This window comes from Echinops telfairi, unplaced genomic scaffold, assembly GCF_000313985.2.
Source record: "Echinops telfairi isolate 266 unplaced genomic scaffold, ASM31398v2 ScPeMD7_7425;HRSCAF=8463, whole genome shotgun sequence".
Lineage (NCBI taxonomy): Eukaryota > Metazoa > Chordata > Mammalia > Afrosoricida > Tenrecidae > Echinops > Echinops telfairi.
In genome coordinates, this window is record NW_022111325.1 from 6,085,491 (window position 1) to 6,113,069 (window position 27,579).

A 27,579-nucleotide genomic window follows, 5' to 3' on the forward strand; every position below is an offset into this window, starting at 1 on the left:
TTCTATCAAAAGTTCTCTTCCTGGTCCTACCTTCCCCAATGTGCACCTGTGACCCTGTGGGTGAATCTAAGGCCCACGCATATGTTGGTCACCAAAACAGACAACTAAAAAACTGTACTGCCAGCGAGTCCAATCCAACTCATTGTGACTCAATAGGACAGGATAGAATGGGCCCTTTGGGTTTTTGAGGCCAAACAACTTTACAGGAGCAGAAAACCCCGTCTTCCTCTTTCTTGCCCAGTGTCTGGTGGGCTTGAAATGCTGATCTTATGGTTAAAGGCCCAACCCATGAACCACTAGAGCGCCAGGGCTCCGTAAAGAGAGCAGGTGGGCAAATCTATGCAAGCAAGGCATCGGGCCTACAATGGTACACTTCTCTCAGAGAGTCACTTACTCTGGAGACATAATACGTGTTTATCCATTTGAGTCATTTATTTATTCAATAAACATGTATTGAGTACTTACTATACGCAAGGCCCTATGCTAGCCATAAAGCCCGGATCATAAGTATCCCTGAATGCTTTAAAGAGGCACATTAATAAACCTCTAATTCTAAGACTCTTGATCTGAACAGTCGATCAAAAAGGAAATCAGTGGGTGAACGGGATACATTGTTCTTTAAAATACTAAGAATTCTAGAGATACTAGAACTCATGGTTAAATACGATAAATTTAAGGAACCCCCAAGCCAACTGAGGCCAGAGAAGTTTTTGTTTTCCCTTTTTAGCTTAGGTCCAGAGTTCTAGGAGAATGTGAGGGGGGGTTTGTTTGTTTGTTTGTTTGTTATAACTAGACCTGCTTGTTCCTTGGTTAACTGAAGAGCACTCCATTTTAAGACGCTTATGGGTCCATGCAACAGCTCCAATGGTATGGACGAAGACTCCTTAAGAAATCCAGTAAAGAGGCCATTCAGTGGCTATAAATCATGGTGCCATCACCACTATCCTGAACACCTAGTTCCAGTTAATGTACACACTGCTGGTGAATGTCGTTTGGAGACTGACACCTCCGGTCAGCAAGAAGCTGCTCACAAGTGGCCATTGGTGCAAGAAGAAATAGTTCCCTCTGCCTCTCCACCCCGGCTGCACCCACATAAAATCCAGCTTTTGCAGAAGAAGGCAGTGTAGGTAGAACAGCTGTGGAGAAAGCCTGGGCTTGGTGGTCAGGGAAACGGGAGTGTGACCCCTTCCCATCCCAACACTCAGTAGACATAAGGATGAGTTACTTACCTTCTCCAGTCCCGAGTTACCTCATCTTTACCACGTGCATGATCATACCTTTTGAAAGGAGTTGTTCTGGAAAGAATGAATATAGAGCTCTTCATGCACGTGGCCCGGGACCCGGCAGTGTCTTGCTCTGTTATATAGAAGGTCATCATGAGTCAGAGCCAACGGAACGGAAACCCAGAACAACGAGCATAACTTGGACCTGGACTCACAGCAGGTGCTCAGTAGACTGGAGTCACTCGTCTGTGGGCTTTTAGAGCTTCAGCCTCTGCGTGTTCTTCTTCTTTGGATCATTTCTTCTTATCCCATTTAGCTTGCTGTTGGCTCTCCACTGCCATATTTTGAAGTTCATTTGCAAAATAGAAGGTGACCAGCATTTTTGATTCACTGATTAATTATGTATATCAAGCACTTTCTAAGGAGTGCTGGTGGTGCAGTAGATAAAGTGATTGGCTCTGAACAGAAAGGTGAACAGTTCGAACCCCCGCCCAGCTGCTATGCCAAAGGAGACAACCTGCTTCCGTAAATTTGCCTAAGGACCCTTATGAAGCAGTTCCACCCTGCCCTGGGGTCATTGTTCAGTGCCATCGAGTCGGTTCCAGCACAGCGCGGCCCTGAACATGCCAGCCTGACTGGTGCTGTGCCAGCCTCAGAGTGCTCTGCTTGAGCCCTTGTTGTACTTTGTCCTGCAGAGTCATTATGCATTGGAGTCCACTAGAGGGCAGTGAGTGGGCACGCACCTTCTGGGTGTAGCATGCTGTATTAGGACCGGTATTGCACATAAATATAAATCAGATTTCAACCCTACTTCCAGGGAGATGAAGTGTTATAATTCAGTGAAATAAGAAATTACTTCCATCTGACATGAGCACGGAAGATTTTTTTTTGAAGGAGTTGCCCCGTAAAGTAAGCTTTAAGGATGGATAAAGTTTAATTGTGTGAAGATGATTGAAATGCATTGTAAATAAAGTATTTGTGGGGAAAGGAAGAGATGCTGGAAACCAAAGAGCTTGTAGGGAGAACTTGGGAGAGCTCTGTGTTTCAGGAGCACAGTGTGCATGAGGTTGGGCTGTGAACGGGTTCAAGTCAGTTCAGTCAAAACCTAAGCAGCAAAATTAGAACAGACCCCCAAATATAACTAATGGGTGAAATGCAATGGTAAATGAAAGGTGGGGGGGTTACTGGTCAATACCTTGGAATGAGAGGCTCAACAGAGGTAAAGTAGACCCTTTCAGAAGCCTTATGTAGGAGATTGAATTATTGCTAGGTCTGTGGAGAGCAACACCCGTTTAATGCTCAGCAGCCGAGGTCGAATCAGCCACCATCTTTGAAAAGGGCACCACTGTTTCTGACTCAGCTTGTCCAGACATCCAGTTTTGTTACGCCACGTGCCTGCTGCCGGCCTTGTTTTATATCAGGGAGGTGAAGCTTTAAACAGGGCGTCTCCCAGTGATTTTCCCCATTCTGGTTATTGTTTACAAACGTGGGTCCCTTCTGGTTTGGCTTCGTTGGACAGCACTGAGCCAGAAAGACCCGGTTCAAACCCCTCGTGTAAAGACTAGAGAAGACAGGGCAGAAAGTAGGCGGGCATCAAACTGCAGAGGGCCTTGAAAGCCCGGCTAACAAATAGAGCTACTGTCGACAGACAGTCGCTACGCAGGAAAAGGAAACGCTGTCTATGGCTGGAGCTTTTTTATTTCTATTGTTGTACATGACCAGCCTGGACCTCCCCTCTCTAATGACTGCCGTCTCCGTGTCTGACCTATAGGGCAGAAGCTCTTTGAGTGACTCGGAGCCCATGTTGTAACAATCTCTGCCTACGTTGGCGTCTGTGCCACCCTTTGACACTTCTCCTGAGCGTCCCGTACCGTCTGGATCCATGTGGGGAATTTATGCTGAGGCTATCCGTGACTGGTACCATCTAAATCCAAAGACGGCACAAGCCTTTCACAACGCAGGTTATAATGCCTATCACTTAGCCACGCGCCGTTCATAGCACCATAATCTCTCATTTGCTCCCATGGGAATGACCACTCAGAATCTTTCATTCCAGGTTTACACTTTAAGAAGACTTTCCAGGCTTATTAGCAGATGGTTTCCAAGAGAAGACAGGAGATCAGGAGCAGTTTTCAGAAGCAGAGGGAGAAATGTCATGCCCCTGGGGAAAAATAAACAGCCACTTCTTAATCAGTTTCTTAAAACACTGCAAACATGAGTGCGTTGCCTGTAAACGGACTGAGGCAACATACCAAGCACGTCCTAAATATGCCACTTCCTGGAGGTTATTTGATTGGTTACCAGTCTCCTCATCCAAACGGTTCCATTCTGTTTGAACGACCAACATCACCATTTCACTCAAATCATCTTATGCAGCATAGAACAGCGCCCACCAGGCACAGGAGGAGGGGTAGCGGAAAGGAAGGCGAGCAAGGAGCCAAGCAAGTGAGGAGCAGGCAGCAAAAGACACAGATGAGAGAGGGAGCTGGAGAGTGAAGACGAACATCCATGCTGTTGGGGATGAATACGTGCTCTGCTTCATTATGAATATAATGAATATACATAACACAGTGCCAATTGTGGATGAATGAATTACCAGAACATTGAATTCTCAGTTAAATGTATTGAGATCCCACCACAGGCAATGTATTAAAATACAAACAGGACCAAGGTGAGACCCCCCTGCTCTTAACAGGCTCTTCTTTCAGACAAGGAGAGTGATAGGTGAACAAATAATTACCGTAAAATGCTGAACAAATAAGTACAATAAAATGCTGCAATGCTGAAAGAAACAGGGGCTATCAAAAAGCTTTAAATGCACCTGAGACAGGAAGAGGATTCTTGGCCATAGGTAAGTCATTGAAACTTTCTGAGACGCATCTCTGAAAAGTGGTGATATCTGGCTACCTCTCCACGTTGTTTTGAGATGAAATGAAATCATGGTCAAAAATCTATTCTGTACACCCAAAGTCCTAGATCAACACAGAGCCTGGCTATTTCCTCTGTTGGCTGGGAAACATCGAGCCCAGATCTGTTGAGTGCTTACTTTGTGCACTGGGTCACAGTCCTGTGCGGTTAAGTCTCGGCTCATCCATCTCTGGGTTACCATTGTCCCTCCACGATCCCACATCTTCTAAAAACCAAACTCGCTCTCATTGAGTGGCTGTCAACTCATAGCGATCCTAGCAACTCACAGCAGAGCTGCTTGGTGTTTTCAAACTGCTGACTTGTCAGTTAGTAGCCCATTGCCCAACCACCGCCCCCCCCCACCACCCACCACCAGGGCTCCTCTGTTCCAAATCTTACTAAACTAGAAACCTACTGCCAGTAAGTCAATTCCGACACTTAGTGATCCTAAATAGAGTTTCCCAAAGCAGGCAATCTCCTTTTTCCCCTGCAGGTCTACTGGTGTGTTTGAACTGCTGACCTTGAAGTTAGTAGCCCAATGGCTCCTCTAAATTTTACTCATCACAAAACTCACTGCCATTAAGTCAATTCCAACTCACAGTGACCCTATGTAGACATTCTCAAATCAGCCAACCACATCGTTCTCCCGCACTTCTACTGGTGTGTTTGAACTGCTGACCTTGCAATTAGCAATCCAATGCCTAACCCACAGTGCCACCAGAGCCCCTTATCCTGCATTTTAGCAAAACCCAATTTGTCGTTGTACTCTGTGTTAAAGTGGTGCACCCCAAAACACAGCACCCAAACCAAGCCAGTTGCCCTCAGTGGGCTCTAACTCACGGTGACCCAATATCTATGTGTCAGAAAAGAACTGCCTGGCTGTCATCTTGAGGTAGTAGATCACCATGTCGCTCAGATGAATGGGCTTGAACCATTCACCTTTAGGTTAGTAGCCAAGCACAAATCATTTGTGCCAGCAGCTAACCTCCACACACACACACACATACACCTGAAAAACTGGATGAAATACTCACCTGGTCAGGTGCACGCCGTCCTTGATGTTCACAGAAGGCAGCAGGGTGCAGACCGCCGTCTTTGCTGGATTTGGGCTTCCTGGTCCTCTTCCTCCCTCCGGCCTGCATCTTTCTGGTCCCTCCTCAAGCGCTTTCCTTTCTTCTTTCTGCCAGTGCAGCTTTCTCTGTTTGCTTTTCTGCTTCTCTCTCCTTCCTCATATGGGCCTTGGTGCAACTCCTGTTGGAGAACAGAGTAATTTCAAAACTCCCCTCGACGCTATTCCGGGAAGAACTGTGTGGAATAGGCGAGGTTGCTCCATGGGAGCATGTGAACCTGAAGATGTGAGACACATGTAGTCCTCTTTTCTTCCAGCCAGGAGATCTCTCTCCCTTCTCTCTCTCTCCCCCCGCCCCCACCCCCCTTGCTTTCTCTTGGCGATGTAAGAATCTCACTCCTCTTTCCTTCTTGTCAGGTGTTTCTCTCTCCTCCTTTTCCCCACTTTTCGTTGGATTCCACACTTCTCTCCCTCCTCCAGCTCTTCCTCCCATCCTAAGCCACAAGTCAAAGACCTACTTGTGCTCTCCTGACCACCATAGCACACACGCTGCCCGCCCCCCCCTCCCCCAATGACCACTGGCTTCACAGCATGTTTTGGGACTCTGGGCCCAAGATTCTTAGCTCTTAGACAGACTCTGATCAGCCCTCCGTGACCTCACCAAGGTGGTGAGCTCATGATTGGCTACTTCTGGGCACTGCAGGCGGGAGATCTGAAAAGGTTCATGCCTGTTGCTGCCTTCTTTGTCCCTCAGCCTCTTCAGATTGAATCGGGGAAATAGGTCCTTAACTCTCCAGGACTTGACAAAGGGATTTAGGGGTAAATTAGTAAGAAGAGAAGTGGTGCTGCAGGCCCTAGGGCTGAGGACAAAAGGATCTGTCTTGTGGAGGCAGTGCTGGTAAGGCAGGGGGAGCCTCTGTGCTCACCAGGGCAGTGGGGCTGAGGCTGGAGCATGGAAACGGTGTGGCAATTCAGCGTACTCAAAGGCGGGTGACAAGGTGGGAAGGCTGGGTGCAACTGTCCAGGCTGACAGTCGTCTCTTTCCCCCGTAGAGGGGTCTCCCCTCCTGAAACAAATAGAACTCCAGGGCTGGACACAGGTATTTGGATTTCCAGTGCTTGTTCTTGTGCTTGTGTGAATGACCTTGGGCAAGTCACTTCATTCCATTTCCACTCTGCAAAACAGGAATGATAGCGCCACCTTGCTTATCTTACAGGCCTATTAAGCAGTTCATTGAAACGTGAACTTATTTTACAGTCATTTAACCTGTCCTTATTCCAATGAATAATATAGTGTAGCAGAAAACATCCTGCACAAGGAGTTAAAAAAGGAAAATCTTGGATTTGCTCTGCTCGTGCTGTGGTGACCTTTATTAATCACGGTCGGTCCTTCTGGACTTCATTTTCCTCATGGGGAAGTGGAAGACCCAGACCGGATGAGCTCACAGACCTCTTTGGATTTCACATGATGCTATCCCTGACAAGTTAGCCTCCTCCTTTAATTGACTCCTTCAGAGGGGGAGTTAGTTCCGTGTATGTTTATAGGAAGTAGACAGCTTTTGCCCTCTGAAGGATGCTGGCAAATTTACCTTTCAGAGTGGCCTCGACTCGCCTGCCCCCACACTCATAAAAGCACAGACCCCCAAACCGTAGCAGTATCTATGGAGGGCTCAGCCTTGATGGAGATTCTCTCCCCAGGCTACTGGCAGGAGCACGATTTGGAGCTGGGAACTCTGGCTCCCCTCGACGAAGCCATCCGCTCCTCAATCTGGAGCAGCCCTGACATGCTGGCCAGTCCAGGTGAGAACCCAGGCCCTCATCCCATTGTCCCTCGGTCCCCTCACCCATTTTCACACCATCTTCCACTCACTTGATGTCCACCCTACGTCCTCACTCCTCCCATGGCCACACAACTCTGGCTCCGTCTCATTTGACATCTGCTCTCTTCCTTCTCCACCGCACATCGCTCTGGCACCTGCACCTTCTTCCCTTTCCCTTACTCCAGGGCAGAGACCTCTGCCTCCCTCCACACACACCTCTTTCCGAAAAATAAAAAGTTACTTCAGGAGCGTGTGTTATTTGGAATAAACATGCTTGAGAAAGACACAATCAAGGTTGAATTCTTCAAAAGGAGCCAGGGACAAAGGGATGATGATGATGAATCCAAAATTAGAGTGTGGCTAGCAGGAAAGTAGCTCCCCGAGTCTTTCATTGAGATCATTGAGGAAAATACCAATTCTAAATTTCGTCAGCTCGCTCCGTCATTGGCACACTAGTTTGAATTCTCACAGTAGATATGCACCGGAGAAGCATTCCGCTGAAAAGAGCCCTGCATCGAGATTCAGAAGAACTGGGTTCCAGTCTTGCCGAGTAGCTTGATCTTAGGCAATCATCTCACCTCCATTGCCTCATTGTCAGCATCTATAAACGGAGAGATTTGGGATACATGAGCCCTAAGATCCCCCTCTGCTGATTTCGATGATGCTCAACACTGGAAACAGTGAACAAGCTTGGCGTTCTCATTTGGAGACAGCTATCCTAAACCGAGACGCTTGGGGGCATCCACTCCAGCACGTGTGAGGGCCTCGTTTCTGTTAGGAACGCTCATGGGGTCGCTCTCAGAAACGGAGGCCCAGTGGCCCAGCAGGAATGGAATAAACGGTCAGCACGGGGGTAAGGTCCACGTCATAGGAGCAGGGGGTTGTTTCAATGGCTTCGTACGGGGAATCTAGAAACTAAGTTTCTTGGTTTCCTACTCCAAGAAAAACAATGCTGATCAGATAACTTAGCGCTGTAGCAAACCACATTTGTGGATGTTTCAGAACCGTAGCTGGAAGATGTTGCTCATTGCAGGTTCGTTTTGGGAAGGTCTGTGCTGTTGGGCCGCCAAAAGTCAGCTTTGAAATCTAAGGGATCAATAGTCGGAATCAGGAGTTCACGCAGCAGATACATGAGATAATAGCGGGGAGAGGAAACCAGTATTAGAGGCTGAGGGACTCACGGATCAAGGGCATGTTTGGGATTCACCAAACACCTTATCAGACCTATGTGGTTTTGTTGGTTGGTTTTGCTTGACCAAAAAGAGATTGGGAAATACATTTTCTTCGCATTGGAAGGAAAATCCTAAGCTTTTGCCCTCTAAAGCAACACCAACATACTGATTTGGGTTTGTGTGTTGGGGGGTGGGTAGTACCAATCCTAAAAGGAATATGGGAAAGGAGTTGGTGGGAGAAGGGAACTTTATTGTTGGAGAAAATGGAATGTCTCTGTCCAGATGTTTCAGTTTTATTTATTTGTTTGTTTGCGCCACAGTTCCTTCAGTTACCTGTTGTCCAAATGAATGCACAATGCACGGACTTGGCATTTCTCCCACTTTGACTTTCAGGAATTTTAGCCACAACCACTTCTCCTGTCCTTGCTCCTGTATGCAGGTGATGACAGGGAAGGAGGAAAGTGTAGAGTGACAGATGTGCATGTGTGTTTCCAAGAGTTAACGGTCAAACCATATCAGAAAAAACATATAGAGAGCTATATGCATATTGCGGCATGGTGGGGGTGGGATGAGCTAGCTTTATTCATCCACATGCTTATGACCTGGTCAGTTCACTCAGCAAACCTTCAACAAAGGATATATTTCTTTGTACTCAAAGCAAAAGGACATCAGATCTGTTTCTCCTACCAGTTCCCACCACCTCTGTTTCTTCCCTTGTGAAGACTTAAGGGGACCCAGAGACTTGGGCATTGGAGGGCATCAATTAGAAGAGGTAGATATTGGCTGAGCAATGAGTGGAGCGGTCAGGCTTCCTCTGGAACCTGACCCAATTCTGTTCTTGCAGACAGTCAGCCCTGGACATCTGATGAAACCGTGGTGGCGGGTGGCACCGTGGAACTGCAGTGCCAGGTGAAAGACCATGAGGACTCATCCCTGCAGTGGTCCAACCCTGCCCAGCAGACGCTGTACTTCGGGGAGAAGAGAGGTAGTATCTCTTACATTAGCTATCTCCTCAGGAATTATGGGCCGAGAGAGAGGGCCGCGGAGCCTGTGGGAACTGTCCTGTAGTCCAACCCATGCAAACAGTAATGTACAAGCCGTAGGCTCCTCACCTGGCTCTAGAGAAACTAGATTACAGATTTGAGCCAGGATGTGCATGACGCGTTGAGTGACTTCACTTCAAATGAGCCCTAACCTGCCATGCTGAGGGTCTTCTCACAAGGAAGCTTGCATTTAGAAAAGCCAACACCGCTTTCTGATTGCAAATGGATGTTACCGAACAACCCAAGGACTGCTCTATCCCCCTCAAACGCCCCCACCGCACCATACATTTGTCCCCCGAAAAAAGCGGGCCCAGCAAAGAGCAATAAACATGCAAGATGCTCATAAAGACCTGCTTTTAAATCCCACCTTTCCTGCAGCCCTCCGAGATAACCGGATTCAGCTGGTTCGCTCTACTCCCCACGAACTCACCATCAGTATCAGCAACGTGGCTTTGGCCGACGAGGGCGAGTACACATGCTCCATCTTCACCATGCCCGTGCGGACGGCCAAGTCCCTCGTCACAGTGCTCGGTGAGGCTCCCAGCCCGGGTCTCCACAGCATGCATCCTTGCAAACAAGCCTGTCCAGGCTGGACCGGGAGGCTGCCTGGAGCCAGGCAAGTCGCCAGGCAGTTTGCATCCTAAGTCCAGCATGGACTTCCCTGGCAATGGGGTAGCATGGCAAAGGCCACTTGGTTCCAACGCTCGCTCTTCCACTTACTCCTTGATCTGAGCCAAATCTCTTACGCTCTTTGGACCAGCATTTTCTAACTTATAAAAAAAATGGGTGGCCATGTCTATTGCACCGAGTCCACGGATCATCCTAAAAGAAAACTGAGATGTACGTGCAACGTGAGATTCAAATTTCCCATCACTCACATGCTCTCATTTTTGCCAGATAGCTGAATTTCATCTTGTGTGCTCCTGAGTCTCATACGGTGTCTGTGATTACCCGATAATGCTGTGAGGTATTGGAAGTATTCAGTATATCTCCCCACTACCATAGATCCTCCGGGTCTGCCCTCCTGGCCTTCAGGGAAGAGTTACAAACAAATAGGGAGGTGACATCGCTATCGTTTTCCTACCTACCCCCTAAACACAAACCCAGGCGTCCCGACCACTAGAGAGGCCATGTCAACCAGGAAAGCTGAGATGTGGCATCATGTGCCTCTTCTTCCTGTCGTGGCCATCCTCTCTCCATGACAGGAATCCCACAGAAGCCCATAATCTCTGGCTATAAATCACCATTACGGGAAAAAGACCAAACCATCCTAACCTGCCAGTCTTCGGGAAGTAAACCTGCAGCCAAGCTCAGCTGGAAGAAGGGTGACCAGGAGCTCGCTGGTGAGTGTCTCTGTCTTGGGGGGGCAGGACGGGGTACGTGGTACAAGGAAGAGAAAGCAAACGCCTATGTCTCTGTACATGCACATCGGGCATGTGTGTGAGGAGAAAGGGCGGAAGGCAGATATGTTGTGAGCACGTGTGTGTGTGTGTGTGTTAAGGGCTACATTCTCTGTGTGTACATATCCATTTCACAACTTTCTAAGTTTATCTAAGTTGAGACGCGCCATCTGTATGTCTGCAGTGGGGCCCACACTCTGTATGTGTGCGAGGGCTCACTCTGTCTAATCTGTGAGTCGGTGTTTCTGCTTCTGCACTCCAGGAGAACCGACTCGAGCACAGGAAGATCCCAACGGGAAAACCTTCACTGTCAGCAGCTCGGTCATCTTCCAGGTCACCCGGGAGGATGACGGGGCGAACATTGTGTGCTCTGTGAATCATGAATCGCTACAGGGAGCCGATAGATCCACCTCTCAGCGCATTGAGGTTTTATGTATGTCCTGGGCTGGGCATTCAAAAAGGGATTGGGTATGAGATGGGGAGTGGGGTTGCTGAAAGTGCAGAGGGTAACCTTACCTGAAGCTTTTTTTCAAAAAAGAGAGGCAGGAGGTGGTAGGACTACTCACCGCTGGTTGTGAGCTTCCATCCCATAAGGCCCCACCTCATGGCAATCACAAGTGTGACCAAGTGGGACTGCACCGCAGCATTGTCTTCCTTAGACTCTTTGCAGATCCCCCGGCCTTTTCTTACTTACAAGCCAATTGCAAACCACTTGAGCCGCCCAGGTCCACCACTAAGGACTGGAGAACTTTTTTACCCAGGGTTAATTAGTAAATGATTTAGGTTTCCAGGGTCATTCGCTTCTCTGCTTCAGCTACTCAACTCTGCTGTTGTTGTGTGAAAACAGCCATTGACAATATGTAAACAAGTGAGCATGGCTGTATTCCAACTTTATTTCCAAGAGCATGCAGCCACAGGCTTGGGCCTGCAGGAGTTAGCCCGTGGGTCACGATGGCCATTCCCTGGACTAGGCCAGGAGTCCAAATCAACTGGGAAGTGGCAGGGTTGGAATAGGCCAGTGTGATGAAGCTGAATTGCAATAAACAGTGGTAAGCATGGCAAATCAGGAGCCAGAGATCTAGCTTCTAGTCTGTATGGTAGTGACAAAATTAGTTTACCCACTGAGCTTCCTGTCTTTTTGCTAAAGAAGAAAAATAAACATGAGATCATTAAGACTTCTTCCTGGTCTAGCGTTCTATGACTCAGGGGAATATGGGCGATAAAACAGCACAGCCTCTCTAGCATCATTATTCCCGGACCTTCTCCCAACTCAATACCCCAGTGCCTTCCCCAGCTTCGTGACTGTTCTTGGATTCTGACCTGGAATGGTCATATCACTGTCATGACTCCGAACCTTCCAAGGACCTCCATTCCTCTCCGGAGACTGCCTTGGGTATGGCCAGGAAACACTCATTCTCATCGGAGGAAATAGGAATGAAAAACAGAGAGAGAGAGAGATTGTTCGGTAGGCGAACCCAAGGAACAAAGAACACAAAATAGAAGCAGGAGCTGAAACACTGTAAAAGCAGGCAATTCTTGTCCTGACATAAGCGAAGGGCTGAACATTTTTTCTAATGTAACTGAAGTCCTGTTAAGAAGAGATCCAGGACTGCTTACTTTTCATTAACTTAAAAAGCAAAACAGAACAGGAAACCAGCAAACAACGTATTGCCAGCTAGTTGATTCCGACTCAGAGAACAGGGTAGAACTGCCTCTGTGGGTTTCTGAGACGAACGCCTTTCGGGAGTAGAAAGCCTCATTTTTCTCCCACACCATAGCTGGTGGTTTTGAACTGCTGACCTTGCAGCATGGCTCAGATTTTGCCTCCAGCTAGGTCTGGAATGATAGCCCCTTCCATTGGGTAGCTGCTCAAGCTGGAGGGAGAAGGCCTGGATTCTAGTACCGAGTTGCTACTTACTGGTTCTGTTCCTCAGGACAAAATATCTTATCCTTTGTGCCTCCTGCTCCTTTCATTGAGCTACATGAGGCTAAATTAAAGGCCTTTTTTAAAACTTCAAATGTCTACATTGCCATCAGGCAGTTTTCTAACTATGGATTCTGAGTGTGAAGCCCCTCGTCTTAGGCTCCTTCCATTGACCCTGATTCCTGATGGAGATAGGAAAGGTCTCTCTCCCTGACTGAAGCCCAAGTCTATTCTGATAGGTACCAGACCATCTGACAGGTTACTCTCTAGAGACCTTTTTGGGCCAACTGTGATCAAAAGTCAGCCAACAAATCCTCCACACAAGCACTATGCTAGAGGTTTCTATGATTCTCGGGTCCCCAAACACCCATTCTCTCACCTGGCCTGTTTCTCTTTGTCCTGTTTGATTTGACTGAAAGACGTTCATTAAACTGGTTGTTAAGGTTGGCTCTGTCCTTAGGGGAAGCTCGGCCTCTTTATCTGTTGTTCTAAACCAGCATCTGGTTGCATTGTCCTAAGCGGCCATCTGGAACTAGCCTCCTAAGCAGCCCTTTGGCGTCAGTGGCAGATGCCATGCTACTGCCCCCAGCTATATTGTGTTAGTGCCTTTCTGCGGCCCAAATATGACCCCAATCTCTGGCCATTTCAAATCTTGGACTTCGTTTTTTTTTTTGACTGACCATTAAAAATGATATTTGGTGTTTAAGGTATGCTTCCAAGTCTAAGCTTCCTGGCAGAGCAGAGCAGACTGAAAGGTTCTGAATTCGATAAGTGGCCAACTTCAGGTTAATTTGTTTGGGCAAAAAGTGAGAATAATGTCCCATCCAGCATGGGCAGAATTCCTGGGTAGTGTAAGCAGTTACCTGTGGCTGCAACCCAAAAGATGAGAGGCTAGAATCCACCCAGAGATGCCTTAGGAGAAAGCCGGGGGAATAGAGTTCCCCAAAAAGCCATCATTGAAAACCTGATGGATCCACTCTGACACACATGGATCGCCATGAGTTTTGCCAAGTGAAAACTCACTCAACAGCAACTGGTTTAGGTGCTGGGCATAAACGAGCCATTTCTGCCCCTTCGCAGATGTTGTTGAAAACATCCTGCTGGCACCCACCCAGGAAAGGTCTAGAATACAGGCACTACAAGGTTGTGCACCCCAAGCAGGTCCCCAGACATGGGATAGCAACAACTGGGGTGGCTCACACGTAGTTAAGGCAGCGGGGACTTTTGTTCGCAGCCCCCGAGGCCATTGAGAAGGCATCGTGTGCAAGTGGGCGCTCTCTAAATACACATCAGGGTAGGTGACTTCCTACAGGTTGTGGGCACTTTGGCCTTGACATCACTTCCTTCTCCGCAGACACACCGACGGTGATGATTAGGCCTGACCCGCCGCATCCTCGCGAGGGACAGAAGCTGTCACTGCACTGTGAGGGCCATGGCAATCCCGTGTAAGAAGACCTTTCTCCCGCCCTCTCCTGCACCTCGTCCCCTCGGATGAGCCTCTTCCCTGAAGCTGTCCGAGCCTCCCTCATTCTCTGACCGTATCTCTGGTACCCCATCATTTCTCAAGCCCTCCTAAGACTTCCATGATGACCCTCGCTCCAAGTCGTCCCCCTTCTTTCAGCTCCTCGACCTACTATCTCCTACCCACGTGTGATTTCTCTGCCTTCACAGCCCCAAGGAGTATGTATGGGAAAAGGAGGGCAGCGTGCTCCCCTTGAAGATGACGCAGGAGAGAGCCTTGATCTTCCCCTTCCTCAATAAAAGCGACAGTGGTATCTATGGCTGCACGGCCATTAGCAATATGGGCAGCAAGAAGGCCTTCTACACTCTCAACGTGAACGGTGAGCCATCCCCTGTCCTCCGCCGCCAACAGCTGCCCTTCTCCCTTTCTCTGTCCATCTTACTCTCTCTTCCGTTTACCTCCTGAGAGCATCCCTGGCCTGATTGGGAGTGGAGGAAAGGAAAATCAGAAGCAGCCGCCGGTGAGCAATTCAGCTCTGGGTCCACTCTGGAATGTGTAATAAGGAAAATTCAATAGAAGGGTGGACACCCATCTACCTTTGTTCAGCAGTGGTGTCCCAAGTGGCACCGCCCTCCAACTCCTGCCCTCATCTGACAGCAAGAAGAATAAAGCTTGTTTAGAGGAGGCCCCAGAGCCTCCCAAGAGCAGGGGAAGATGTGTTTTCCTATTCAGCCGGCTGTGCTCAGAGCCGCGTCTCCTGTGGGATGGTGGGAAGGCATGCTATTCTGCCGTGCCCTTGTTTGCCGACCCTGGACACACTCCAATGGGTCCAGGCAGAACGTGGAGATAAGCTGGCACGGTGCTGAGAAACAGACTCGTTTCCTCAGATGCCTGATCGTCTGGAAAGACCAGATGATCCTCCTCTGAATTCTTTCTGAAGTCCGGTCACAAAATCCAGCTTCGGGGGAAGGGACAAGTGAGTGCAGAACCACCTTTTAACAAAAAACAGGGGGTTTTCGTTTCTTTCCTTGACACCCCAGGAGAAGTGGGATCCAGCCTTGGAGGCCTCGTTGCTGGGTAAGGAAATCACGTTGTTAGAGGTACATCTGAGCCACCTATTAGCATCGGTCCAGGAGATGGCATCTAAGTTCTCCAGGTGTAAGAGAAGAGGTCTGGGGTTCTTGGATGGGTCATGCTAACTCCAGGGGCGAACGTCAGCCTCCGAGTTCTTCCCCAGCAAAGGAACAAGGCAATTTATTGTAGGATCCCAGAAGGGGCACAGTGCCTCAGGGTCTGATCTCTGATCCTGAATCTCACTGAACCCCCCTGCCAGTGATTTGCAGTGAGGGAAACTTCCACAGCTCTTCAAAGTGCTGAAGCCCTTGGGGCTGATCCCTTCCCACCACCCCTACTGCCCTGTGACCAAAAAAAAAAAGGGGCCCTGTGGGTCCTGTTTGACTTCATCTGCTTCCTGTGCTGACGCCTGGTGGTAGAATGAGGTGCTGCATCTGCTTCCAGGAATATTCTAAGTACAGTAGTCTATACCCACACCCGCCTGGAATTACATTCACTGTAGTTCTACCTAGAACCAAAAGGACCTGTAATTGATGACCCAAACAGTCTTTCTGGACAAGAAAACACATGTCTTCTCGAAGAATGTCCTTGTCTGTAGTCTCTTGAATAATTATCCAGGATAATTATTAATTATTTTTTAAAATATGGACTGTGTCTCACACACTCCGCAGAAGAAAAGATCATGATTCAACTCACAGGGCTTCCTCCAAGTTATACCATTACACCCACCCCATCATGGCAGGGAGCCTCCAGCCCCGTTCTCTCCTTCCCTCCCAAGGAAAGCATAAAGAACCAGAGCATGAACGTATTCCTTTCAAATAAGGCAGAGTAGGCAGGCGAAGAACTGAAAACTTGGCCCAGTGAAGCCAGAGGAGACATAAGGTAGGACAGACAAAATGTATAAAGAGCCAATGAGGCATCAAGACTCAAGCTGAGTCTACAGAAAAACAGGAGCTCTCCCATGGGTGGAAGGACTGTAGCTATAGCTAATGTATTTTTTTGCCACGTCAGAAATATGTCCTGGGCCGATGCGCTGTATCCTCAGATATGTGAGATGCTGACTTTCCCTGGTGGTTCTACTCATGCCACCCCTGGCTCAGCCTGTGCCATGGGACCATTCTCTCGGTTTCTAGGGAGGACCAACTCTTTCTATCTGATGGCTGGCCAGGACACACCAGCCATCACAGGAGGAAGTAGTTTAGTGTTTGTCCTTCCCACAGACTTTCAGATGGTATGGAAGTCAAGAGGGAGCCTCAAGCCTCCTTGTTGGGACAGGCTTGTGGATGAACGTTTTGCTGGAACCTAGAACTGCCCAATCAAAGATGCACCGTGCTTTGTACCAGGGGGTCATGGTGAATCTTCTGTTAGAGTGTGTAATTCTTGGCTCCTTCCTTTTTTCACTGGTGCTTCCTCACCTAAGCCTAGGTCAGTGGGTAGATCTGCTGAGAAAGCCCCATCAGAAGCCCGCTCAGATGAGCAAGCAGACAGGTGAGTAAGAGGGCAGACAGAGCAGAGGAGCAATCCAGAAACGTACAAGGGAAAGGAGCAAAGAGGAGAGGAGAGGGAGGAGAAAGGCGGTTAGGAAGGCGAAGACGGGCACCATCTCTTAAAGTGATGGTCAAACTTCAGGGCTAAGAACTCAGCTAGAGAGCCGGCATGAGCAGATTTATTTCTACAACCAGGAATACACAGTTTTAAACATGTTATGTAGTAGGCACTGTGTCGGAAATCAGTGTGTAAGTTAAGGCCTGTCCTTTTACTTAGTGGTTCTGCTCCATTCCACTTGTCTTATCCTATATTCTCTGTTGTGCCTGACTCTCCATGGCCCGGCTACGAATGCTGTAAGATCAGGGTTCTTCTCCATCTGACTGCCTGCATCTCTCTTCCTGCAGACCCCAGTCCGGTGGCCTCGTCCACCAGCACCTACCATGCCATCATCGGGGGGATTGTGGCTTTCGTTGTCTTCCTGCTGCTCATCCTGCTCATCTTCCTTGGCCACTACCTGATCCGGCACAAAGGTCAGAAACCTAAGAGAAGGATTAGTTGAGCTTGGGAGCTGGTCAGATGGCCAACGGGGCACAGGCAGGAAGGAGCAAGGTGCTGGAAGGGGTTCTGGAGACTTGGTCAACTCTTTGGAACCTTTGAGGAAGAGAAAAGAAGACAGTCAATCCCATCCCCATGAATGCTGTAACCAGTGAACACCAACAGCCCCGCAGTAAAGCCTGATCACTTGGTGATCATCCAAGTGCGATCCACCTTCCCACTCAGTCAGCTGCTCCCCCATGCTGCTCTGCCTTCAGCGTGCCCGCTTGCTGTAAAGCGGAAAGCTCCCTGGAACTCAGCATTTCCACCCCATTTCTCCCCACACTCTTTCTTTCTATCCATTTAGCGGTATTTCCCTTTTCCTCCCATCTCGCCCTTGCCCCATACCCATCTCTTTTCTTCTCTCTGTTTTTTACCTGCCAGTCCTCAGCCATAACCTAGATCCCATCTCCTCCCGCTGGTGCCTCGCAGCATTATGGCTTGGCCAACAGCCTGACTGCCTGGGTTGGTCAAACGCTCGCCACATCTGGGCTGCATTGCTTGTGAACTGGAAGTAGCCATTTCCATCACCTTACATGTACGTGAACACGCACATACACCCTCACATACATGCTCACACACGCATGCACACACACACTACAAGACACACTCATTTACACCCTTTTAAAAATATCTTCCTATATTATAGATGGGATTCAAAAGCAGGGCAAGATTCGTTAGTGTTTGGGGGTGTAGTCGGATGGCGGATGCGAAGCAAAAGGCCAATGAGGCAAAGCAGTGAAGGGCACCTATCTATCAGGGCTGAGATGCATGGGCACTGTGTGGGCAGCGGGAGGGTAGGACAGTGGTGGGCAGGATGGGTTCCAAAGGTCTGGAAGCTTCTCCTGCAAACAGGAGTCCCTTGATTTCTCTCCAGGAACCTACCTGACACACGAGGCGAAAGGCTCCGACGACGCCCCGGATGCAGACACGGCCATCATCAACGCAGAAGGCGGGCAGTCGGGCGGGGATGACAAAAAGGAGTATTTCATCTAGGGGCACCCGTCCGTCCACTTCCTGTGCCCCCCAGGGGCCCCGTGGGGACTGCTGGGGCCATCACCAACCCGGACTTGTACAGAGCGACCCCCAGGGCCGCCCCTCCCGCTTGTTCCCCGCCCACCCACCCCCCTGTACAGAATGTCTGCTTTGGGTGCGGTTTTGTACTAGGTTTGGAATGGGGAGGGAGGAGGGCGGTGGGGGAGGGAAGGGTTGCCCTCGGCCCTTCCCGTGGCTTCTCTGCGTTTGGGTTACTATTATTTTTATAACAATCCCAAATCAAATCCGTCTCCAGGCTGGCAGGGCAGGGGTCTTGGCGCTAAGGCAAACACAGGCTGCAGTGTTAGGGGAGGCTGAAGGTGGAGGGGGAAGGGAAGGGAAAGGAGCCGGGGCTGGTGCAGTGTGGGGCAGGGGAGGCTCTCACCAGCTGGCGGTCATCTATAGGGGAGCAGCCTCCCGACTTCCCCAGGAGCTGGAGGCTTCTGAGCAGGAGCTCTGGAAGGGAGGCAGGGCCCACCTGGCGTGGCTCTTTAACCAGACAGGGAAGGGGACAGGAGTTGCGCCCTGCAGCCACGCTGGGACTGGGAGAGGACACAGGTCCCTGCAAGAGGGGTAGTGGAAGGATGGCAGAGACTGACGCACCCACCCTCTGCCACACTCTAAAGGAAGGGGGCAGTGCCCGCAGGTGCTTTTCCCAGGAACTGCCCGCAGAGCAGAACAGGTTGCCACTCCTTCCACAGCAGCCTTCGGAGTGGGAGAGGGGCTGCTCCCGCCTAGGGCCCCAAAGTCTTCCCCTGGCCTGAAGCGTTGCACGGCAACCACTCCTCTCCTGGCAGTGCTCAGCAGCTCCTCCTCCAGCGCGGTGCCACCCTGTGCCCCTTTCTGTCGCCGAAGCCGGCCCTCAGCTCTTCCTCCCGCCGCAGTCAGGCAGATCCAACAACAAAAGGAATGACGGGAGCGTCACTGAGCTGAGCTGTTTTCTGCCCAAACTAAGGAACTAGCGTGAACTCTGAGTGTGTCCCAGTGTGAGTTTGTGTGCCTGTGTGTCCATGTGCATTGGCGTGTGTGTTGTGTGCATAACAGAGCTGGAGTGTGTGCTGGGGAGGGCCTGGGTCCTGAGTGCGGTGGGGTGGGGGCTGTGGGAGGACAGGAGAAGGAGGGCTTTGGGGACAGAAGATCCTAGTCAGGTACCTCCCTGGAGCTTGCCCTGTCGGGACATATTCCACGCCACCTCCAACGCCCTTGGAGAAAGAAGTCCCCGGATGTGCTGCTGCTCAGTAGTCCCTCCCATCTTTCCCTCAAACACAGAGCACTCAGACCCTGCCTCATCTTCCCGCTTTCTGAGCCCCAGAGCCAGTGCCCCAGCCTTTGCTATGCACCACCCCCCCGACCCCCCAGGCCTCTCCCTGGCACTGACCCTGGAACTTTCCCCACTCCCTACCCTGTGAGGTGAGTCGAGGGCTAGAAGAGAAACCCCTGTCTCCTTCCCAGCCTCACCCCTGCTTTTGATTTTCTGTCTTCCTTCCCTGGCCCAGAGCAGGTTGTCATGGAGATGAGGTTGCTCCCCTCCCTGTCCCAGCCACTGGCCTGTTCCCCTCAGACCCAGGATGCCTCTTGGCGCAGCTTTCACCTTCCTCCAGCATGTCCTCCCTGCTCTGACCATGGGCATGCAAAACGGGGGCAGCTGCAATCCCGCAGGCCTGCCCACCCCCTCAGTTCAGGTAGTAACCGCTGTGACTCTTCCAGCCGCTGGTTAGGGCCCTGGGCACCACAGGCAGTCCCTTCTCCAAGCCAGGGCCTCTCCTCTGACAGCAGCAAGGGCGTCTAGGACCCAGGCCCATCTGGCTCCCTGGATCCCAGCATCCGCTTTTGGGCAAAACAACATTTCCTCTTCAAGCTGAACCACTCTGTCCATATTACACAGAAGCCATATTTGTATGGGGGGCGGGGGAGCGAGGGGCCTTTGTGCTGTGTGTGTCTGTCCGTGGGCGGGTGGGTGAGGGAGCAGGGAGGGACGGTGTATCTTTATAATCTTTCTAACTCTCCTGTGCTAATCTCCGAGGGGCCACCCTCAATATATCTGGATTCTCTGTGTCCTCTGGCTGCCTCCTTTTTGTGGCTCTCACTGCTCCCGGGATGTGTGTGGATAAGGGCTGTTCTGGTGTCCCCTGCACCTGGTACCCCAAGGGGCGACACATCCCTCACCGTGTCAGCCACCCAATGGTGTCTTTGTATGGGAAATGATGTAACTCCTGAGGAAGATAATACAGTGAACCCTCGTGTATCGCGGTTAATCGGTTCTAGACCCTACCATGATAAATGAAATTCCGCGAAGTAGGATTCCTTATTTGTAAATCAAATATTTTCGTAGTTAGAGCATAGAGGACATGAAAAAACACCCTTTAGTCACCATTACACTCGTATTACCCAATTTATTAAATGAAAGAGGGAAAATACAGTAAAACATTTTGAACGTTACAATTATCATTTATTATTTATTATATTATTTATGGCATCTAGTTTACAGTATTACATATTTCACATACAGTATTATTATACATAGTTCTTACAAATACTGTAATCAATAGCCTATGAAATGACTTAAGGGATGTACTCTACAGGTGGGTCGCTGTCTTTTTCCTCTGAAGGAGCGGGCGGGTGTAGGCAGTGGGTGCTGTTACTCAAAAACCGCGATAGAGTGAAGCCGCGGAAGTCGAAGCGTGAAGTGGCGAGGGTTCACTGTATATCATTCTCTCTCTTCCCCCATCCCACCCCGCCGGTCCACATTTTGCTGGGCCCTTGCTTCCCCAAGAGTGGTTGAGGCTGGGGCACCTGAATGGAATGGCCGCCCTCATGCCCTCTGTCAGGCAAGGCCGGGGAAGGTTGAGATGGAAATGACAACCATCCCTCGAAGGCTCCACCAGACTTCTCCCAACTTCACTTTCTCACCTTCCTCATGCTGAACTTTGAACTTGAGCCAATGCCCTAGATTGCCTGTCTTGAAGGTAACCTTTTCCACCTAGGTCACATTACTTTGCTCCCAAGCACCCCTAGCTCTCCTTAGCCTGAAGCTCCTTGGCAGCATCAGGGGTCCGAACACCCCAGGTGTTCCTGGACAGGGGAGCAGGTGCAACTCCCTTCTATGTCCCCATTTGGGGCTGGACACTCGCCTCTCCATTCCCAGGCCATCTCCCCAGGTGAGAAAGTAAAACGCGGAGATGGGCCATGAAGCAGCATACATGGTGGGGGAGGCAGTGGGGGTGGGGAAGTAGAGCAGCCTCGGCTAGGTGAATCTGCCTGCAGGGCGGATGCTCTTGCTCTCTGCCCCATAAGGAACTTCAAAACTTGCTAAGATGCCATGCCAAACCAGCCAACCCAATTTTCATGGCTTTTATGTATCCTCCCCCTACAGAAATATGACTAGAGGTTCCCCCGAGGGCAACAGCCCCATTTGAAATTATGCCTCCCCGTGGTCCCCCCAGTGCCCTTTCACTTGTCAGACCATGTGTTCTCTTTGGTCGAGAAGAGGCATTCGGTGCACCCAGTGGTGGCGAGGCAAATGCCCAATTGCTCCCTACTGTGGCATCATTATGTCATCTGACAGCCAACCCCAGCCCTGCTACTGGAACATCCAGGCACAGAGATAGCCGGACACACACCCAGTCACCCGCCCAGCCCACCGATGTGTACACACTGATAGATACGGGGACAGCCACAGCTGAAAACACACACACAGATCTGCACACTTAGCCCTAAACTGGTACACACGCAGAGCTCAGGCGGTCAGCACCACACAGATCTGGCTACAAGTGCTCACCAAGCCCTTGCCAAAGCACGTAGCATTTGCACTTTTTGCCTTCTCTTGGAATAAGTTCAAGGGGATGGAGAAGTGAGAGTCATCAGCTGCCCTTTCAAGGCCACTTCCCAGCATCGCTCTTATCTCTGTCTCACACTTAACCCCTAGCCCTCTCTTCCTTCCTTGTGCTTGAAGAACCCCTTCTTGCTGGAAAGCCCCCTGGCTTTGCAGCCTCCCCTTTCAGTTCTTTCCCCTCGCCCACCTTTGGGAAAACACCCGCTCTCTGGTCTCCACCTTTTTCTTTTCCTGACTGGAGGTTCCAACCAGTAGGAGGTCTCTACCTCAAAGCAGGAAGCCAGAGGCCAGTGCCCCAAGAAGGAATAAGGCCCTAGGCAGGCAGTGGGTGTGGGGTGAGGGCTTCCTGAATGCTTCCCCACCCCTTGGCCCTGCCCACAACCTGATGGCTTTCATTAGTCCTTGGCACTTATCTGGAGACCGCAGGCACGCACCGACAGTGCATCCTAACCTCTCTGCCTGTGCTGAGCCCAGCAGTGCCATGGGGAACTGCCAACCTGGGGTGAGTGTAGGGGACAACCCAAGAAACCCTAAACTGTTGTTCCCATCCTTGCCTATGCATCCATCAAGCCTTGATATCCTCTCGCTCAGCCCTCCCCCCCTTGTTCTTTCACTTTTTAGGTCCATTTGTCCTCACTGGCATCTCCTAGAGCCCTCGTTAATGCCTCTATTGTCCCTTCAGTTTATGCCTACCCAGTCCTCTCCGCCTCCCTCTCTGAATGCCACTTGCTCTTCTAGGCCTATCCGACACCCCATCTCTGGCTTTTCTATGTCTCTTTGCTCCTCTGGTCTGGAGTCTCCCTGCTGGGCATTCTTCCCCCACCTTGACAGTGGCAGGCTTCCTTAGTTCACACTTCTCCCAATCCCAACTTCCTTTTAGCCCTCTCTTCCCATGCACCTGTCAGCTCCCCAGAGACCTTCGGTGGAGGAGGGTGGGTGTTTGGAGGCTCTGATTGCCCCTCGGGGTGTGTATGTCCTCCAGGCGGATCCCTTCTTCTCCATCGACAAGAACTCAAGCACACTGACTCTGGGAGACGACTTTGGCAGTGAGTGGAATGAGTCCTATGAACCCTTTGACTACAGTGACAGCAACCTGGAAGCTGCTGCCCCTTGCCACTCCTGCAGCCTGCTCGACGACTCTTCACTGCCCTTCTTCATCGTGGCCAGCATCGTGGGGATTCTAGCTAGCGGGCTTGTCCTTTTTGCACTTCTCAGGCCTCTCTTCCACTGGAATCTCTGTCCTGGCCGGCCTATCTTGGTCCAGTTGGCTGTGGGCAGCGGCCTCTTTAGCGTGGTGGTGCCCATCCTAGCACCAGGTCTTGGCGGCTCCCAAAATAGTGCCCTGTGCTACTTGGGCCATTGGGTCTGGTATGGCTCAGCCTTTGCTCAGGCTCTGTTGATAGGGTGCAGGGCAGGCCTGGGCCCCAGGCTGAGTACATGCCAGGTCCCAAGACTCACTGTGGGGCTCACTGTGGGACTCTGGACAGTGGCTGCCCTGTTGGTACTTCCAATCACTTTGGCCAGCGACATTTCCCCAGGGATCTGCACACTGAAATCCAACAAAGGCCTGGGGACATTGCAGTACATACACGCTGCGACCTGTTTTGCTATCTTCTCCTTGTTGCCACTGGGCTTGGTGGTAGCCAAGGGGCTGAAAATGGCCCTGGGCAAGGGGCCAGGGCCCTGGGTGGATATCCTATGGGTGTGGTTCATTTTCTGGTGTCCCCATGGAGTCATGCTGGTAATAGACTCGCTGGTGAGGTCTAGCGTCTTGGTTTTGTCAACATGTGGGAGCCAGCAGGTTTTGGACTTGCTGTTGCATGGTGCAGAAGCCCTGGCCATTCTGCACTGTGTGGCCACGCCCTTGCTCCTGGCTTTCTTCTGCTACCAGACCACGCACAGGTCCTTGCCCCCAGGGCCCCTCCCTGCAAGGTGGCCTCATCCGGACATCCCTGAAATCAAATCCTAGCTCTCGCTCTTACCTGTCAGCCCCAATTAAAGTGTATGTTGTTTTTCTTCGAGTGGATGGGTTCTTATTTCGTCTGGGGAGGAAGAAGAGAGGAGGAAGAATGGAGAAAGAGAGAGGCTTCCCATCCCGCTGCCTGTCAGGGTCGGTTCCTCTAGCCTTGAGGAGAATGTGTGTGAGGTATGCAACATGCTCAGGGCACACCAATGTTCTCTTGTGGTGTGGGGTCACTGTCATCTCAAGAGGGGATGGGAGAGGAACCAGGACATCAAGGTAACAACTAAACCGTAGACATGAGAAGAAATGGCTTGTTGAGTAAAGAAAGAAGAGAAGGAAGCAGAACAGAGTTAGAGATTGGGGGGAAGAGAAGAATGATGTTGGAGCTCAGAGCACTCTGACCTGTCTCCCGGCTGGCTTGCCCAGCCTTCCTCTCTGCCTTCCAGCTCCCTCACTGCCGCTGACTAGTGCAGAGATCAGAGTGGTGGCGGTTGTGGGGGTGAGTTGAGGAGGAACAACACCATGGAGACCTTAGTTCATCCAGGAAATGTGCCAACTTGATTCCCAAAGTCGCTTCCTAGGAGTGATCTCTCCAAGGTTTAGTCCTCACCACTGCCCTGATCCCTGTGTGTGCGTGTACGCACGCACGCAAACATCTGTCTGTCTGGATCTGGTATATTCGTGTTGGAGGAATCCATGTAATAACTTGTCCCTGCATGTACCTGTCTCTGTTAGTGTCTGAATCACATGTACTTGTGTCTGTGCCTGACCTCTCACAGCCCCCACCCCCCACCATTTGATGCTGCTCCCCATCTCTCTTCTCAGGATCAGAAATCAGGTTTTATGACTCACTCTTACTCAAATGAGTTCTCTTTACCCGAGTTCTGTCGCCTTGTCCCTTCTGTGTAGGATGTGTAGAGGGAAGAAAAGATCAAAAAGTGGAAAAAGGTAAAGAAACTTAAGGGGGTGTGGGGAGCGATCTGATTCATTTTCTGCTTGCAGTCACCCAAATTCCCTTTTCACTCCCAGCTCTTGAAATAAACACTTGCACAAAGATTTCCTTCTATTTCATATGTGGTAACTCTATACACTGTATCCCTTTCCCCACATTTCCTTCCTTCCTAACCCCTCCCTCCAGTTGCCCCCATGCTTTGGCTGCTTAATAGTGATATTGGAGGCTCCTGCTTAACCCCTATCCAGCTGGGGTTAGGTGATTATTATAAGAGCACTAAAGAAACATCTTGTCATGCAGGACACATCTTTTAAAACTCACCTTTTCCTCAAGATCAATCTCTCTACACACACACACACACACACACACACACACACACACACACACACACTCTTCTCCCTCTAACCCCAGTTAAAGACCCGGGGTACTCGAGAGGCTGCCTCGCACTGTCTGTCTGAATGCAGATGTAGTCTCTTCGTTTTCCAGAGATGCGAGCTACCTGGCCTCTCCGCTAAGTTGTCCTGCTGAACTCTGGGCTCCAAGCGAGAGAGAGAGAGAAGAGAGTTCAGAAGGGGAGCAGAGATGAGTTACAGTATCCTAGGCGGGAGGGTGCAAAAGGTTCAGGGAATATTCCTGGGTGGGTACTTTGGCAAAACCTCTACATCCCCCTCCTCCTGTCTCTTAGCAACGGCCAGGGTAGCTACTGATTGGTGCACCATAAATTGAAAGGTGGGGCTAGAGACCGACGGTGTCGTCGGAGACATTCTGAAGCAGAAAGGAAAGAAGAGAAAATAAAATAAAAAGTAAATAATTTGCCATCTTAAATTGTACTTGGGGGTTCAACCACAGTGCATGAATGAGTCTTAGCGTTTTCTTTTATCTTCTAGTCCCTCTGCAGCCTCTTCTCAAAATCCCCTCTCCACTCACTGGCTACTCTCTCCACCCGACCAGCTGTTGCCATTCTCCCTCTCAAAGTACAGGGCCCAGAGGCTGATCCAGTTGAGGGGCTGCTTTCTCCTTCCGGAATCTTCTAGCGTCAGCCTGATGGGGGCAGGGGCTTAATTTAAGACCCCTGGGGCCATCTTAGCCACTCCCTCCCTGGTCCGTGCTTCCAGATAGACAGTCCTCATGCTCTGTCAGGTTAGGAGAACCTGGACTCCAAGGGAATAGCTCCAGGTGACAGCGATCTCCACCCCAGCCCTGGCAGAAAAGGAAAAGCCGGGGCAGAAGTCCGCTGCTGATAAGAGGCCAAGGGTGGGTTGGAGATGGCCTCTTCATCCCCACCCCTGTGAGCGTTTCCCCACCCGTTTCTGGACCTGCCTCTCCCTGTCAAGAGCTGGTCTATAGACAGACAGACAGACAGACAGACAGATTGAGTCCTTTCTTCTAAGCCGACTAAAGGCATTTTTTGAAAGCTTCCTCCCGTATGGTCACCTTTGTCCACGGAGCCCGCTACATGCCAACAACTCCCTGAGTGCTCTGCGTCTGGCATCTTCCCTACAGCCCCTCAGGAATACAAACCGGGTTCCTCAGAACCCTTAAGAATTTAATCTCTGGGTTGGCAGGGTCTTTGGCGGCATCTGAGTTATTTGTCCTCCTGGCTAAGGGAAAACATCATCGCAGAACGATGAGAGCCAGGAAGGCTAGCTCTTGGGCGCACACAAAACCCTGGGGAGGGTCCATTTGTATTGCATCTTTCAAGAGAGACTTCTTTCTGGAGGGAAACTTGAATATTAGATTGAAGCGCCGCAGTCCATTAATCAGGCTAGGGCCCCTCCTGGAGAGGCTCAAAAACAAAGACCTGGTCTCCACGCCCTTTCATGCACCCCTCATCTCCCCTTTCCCAACCCCATCAGGACTTTCCTCCAGCCACCCTCAGAGGAATTCTGATCGAGAACTTCCCTGGGATTTCAAACCCAATTCATCGCCAACTCTAATTGCCAGGGATTTGCATGAAAACCATCGTATGCTATCTAATTATCCTGACAACAGCAGCCTGCCGTCTGGGCACAAGGAGAATCGCAGTTTTAATTAACAATAATGCACCTTGCAGAAGAATGTGACTTTTTAGGTTAATTAACAAGTCCAAGTCCCTCCAAATCATCTCTGGACATCATCTAGGTGATTTGGGCAGGAAGGGTGCAGGGGAGGGGGAGGGAGGGGTGAGAAATCCATTCCACCAAAAAATGCTCTCCTCTTGACAATCCGTTGCCTGTTACAGGGAAGAGGGCGGCTCTAGGAGACCCGCCTCTGGAAAGTTGGTGTCCAGCATTTGCGGACACTGCCTTGGGGATTTCTGTAGGTCTCCGTTTAGATTTACAAAACTTTTTAGACACCATTGCGTGAAGGAGAGGACGGAGCCCTGGGACCTTTCAGATGCCTCCCAGACACGGCGAGTTGTCTGCAAACCTGGTTTCTAGCAGAGGAGCCCCAACACCCTCATTTCTTCAGACCTTCCTTTAGAGCTTCCTGCCACATTTGGGAACACCCGGGTCTCTTTAAAGTTGCCTAAAACCCAAACCAAACCCACTGTCATCAAGTTCACTCCAACTAATGGCAGTGCCCATGTATGACAGGGTAGAACATCTCCTCAGGGTTTTCTTGGCTGTAATCTTTTTAGAC

The 27,579-nt window shown here is 50.4% G+C and overlaps 2 protein-coding genes across 2 annotated transcripts; both read left to right on the forward strand.

Annotated features, from left to right (window-relative positions):
• The first annotated feature begins 6,861 nt into the window (after positions 1-6,861).
• Positions 6,862-20,265, forward strand: CADM3 (cell adhesion molecule 3). The gene is made up of 9 exons (XM_004714806.2): positions 6,862-6,998; positions 9,035-9,175; positions 9,612-9,764; positions 10,439-10,576; positions 10,896-11,066; positions 13,912-14,002; positions 14,229-14,398; positions 16,986-17,111; positions 18,053-20,265. Exons 1-9 carry the CDS (start codon positions 6,878-6,880, stop codon positions 18,169-18,171), a joined length of 1,230 nt encoding a protein of 409 aa, XP_004714863.1. The 5' UTR covers positions 6,862-6,877; the 3' UTR covers positions 18,172-20,265.
• A 608-nt stretch (positions 20,266-20,873) lies between these two features.
• Positions 20,874-24,063, forward strand: ACKR1 (atypical chemokine receptor 1 (Duffy blood group)). The gene is made up of 2 exons (XM_004714807.2): positions 20,874-22,544; positions 23,025-24,063. The coding sequence occupies exons 1-2, from the start codon at positions 22,428-22,430 to the stop codon at positions 24,009-24,011; spliced, it is 1,104 nt and encodes a 367-aa protein (XP_004714864.2). The 5' UTR covers positions 20,874-22,427; the 3' UTR covers positions 24,012-24,063.
• The last annotated feature ends 3,516 nt before the right edge of the window (positions 24,064-27,579 follow it).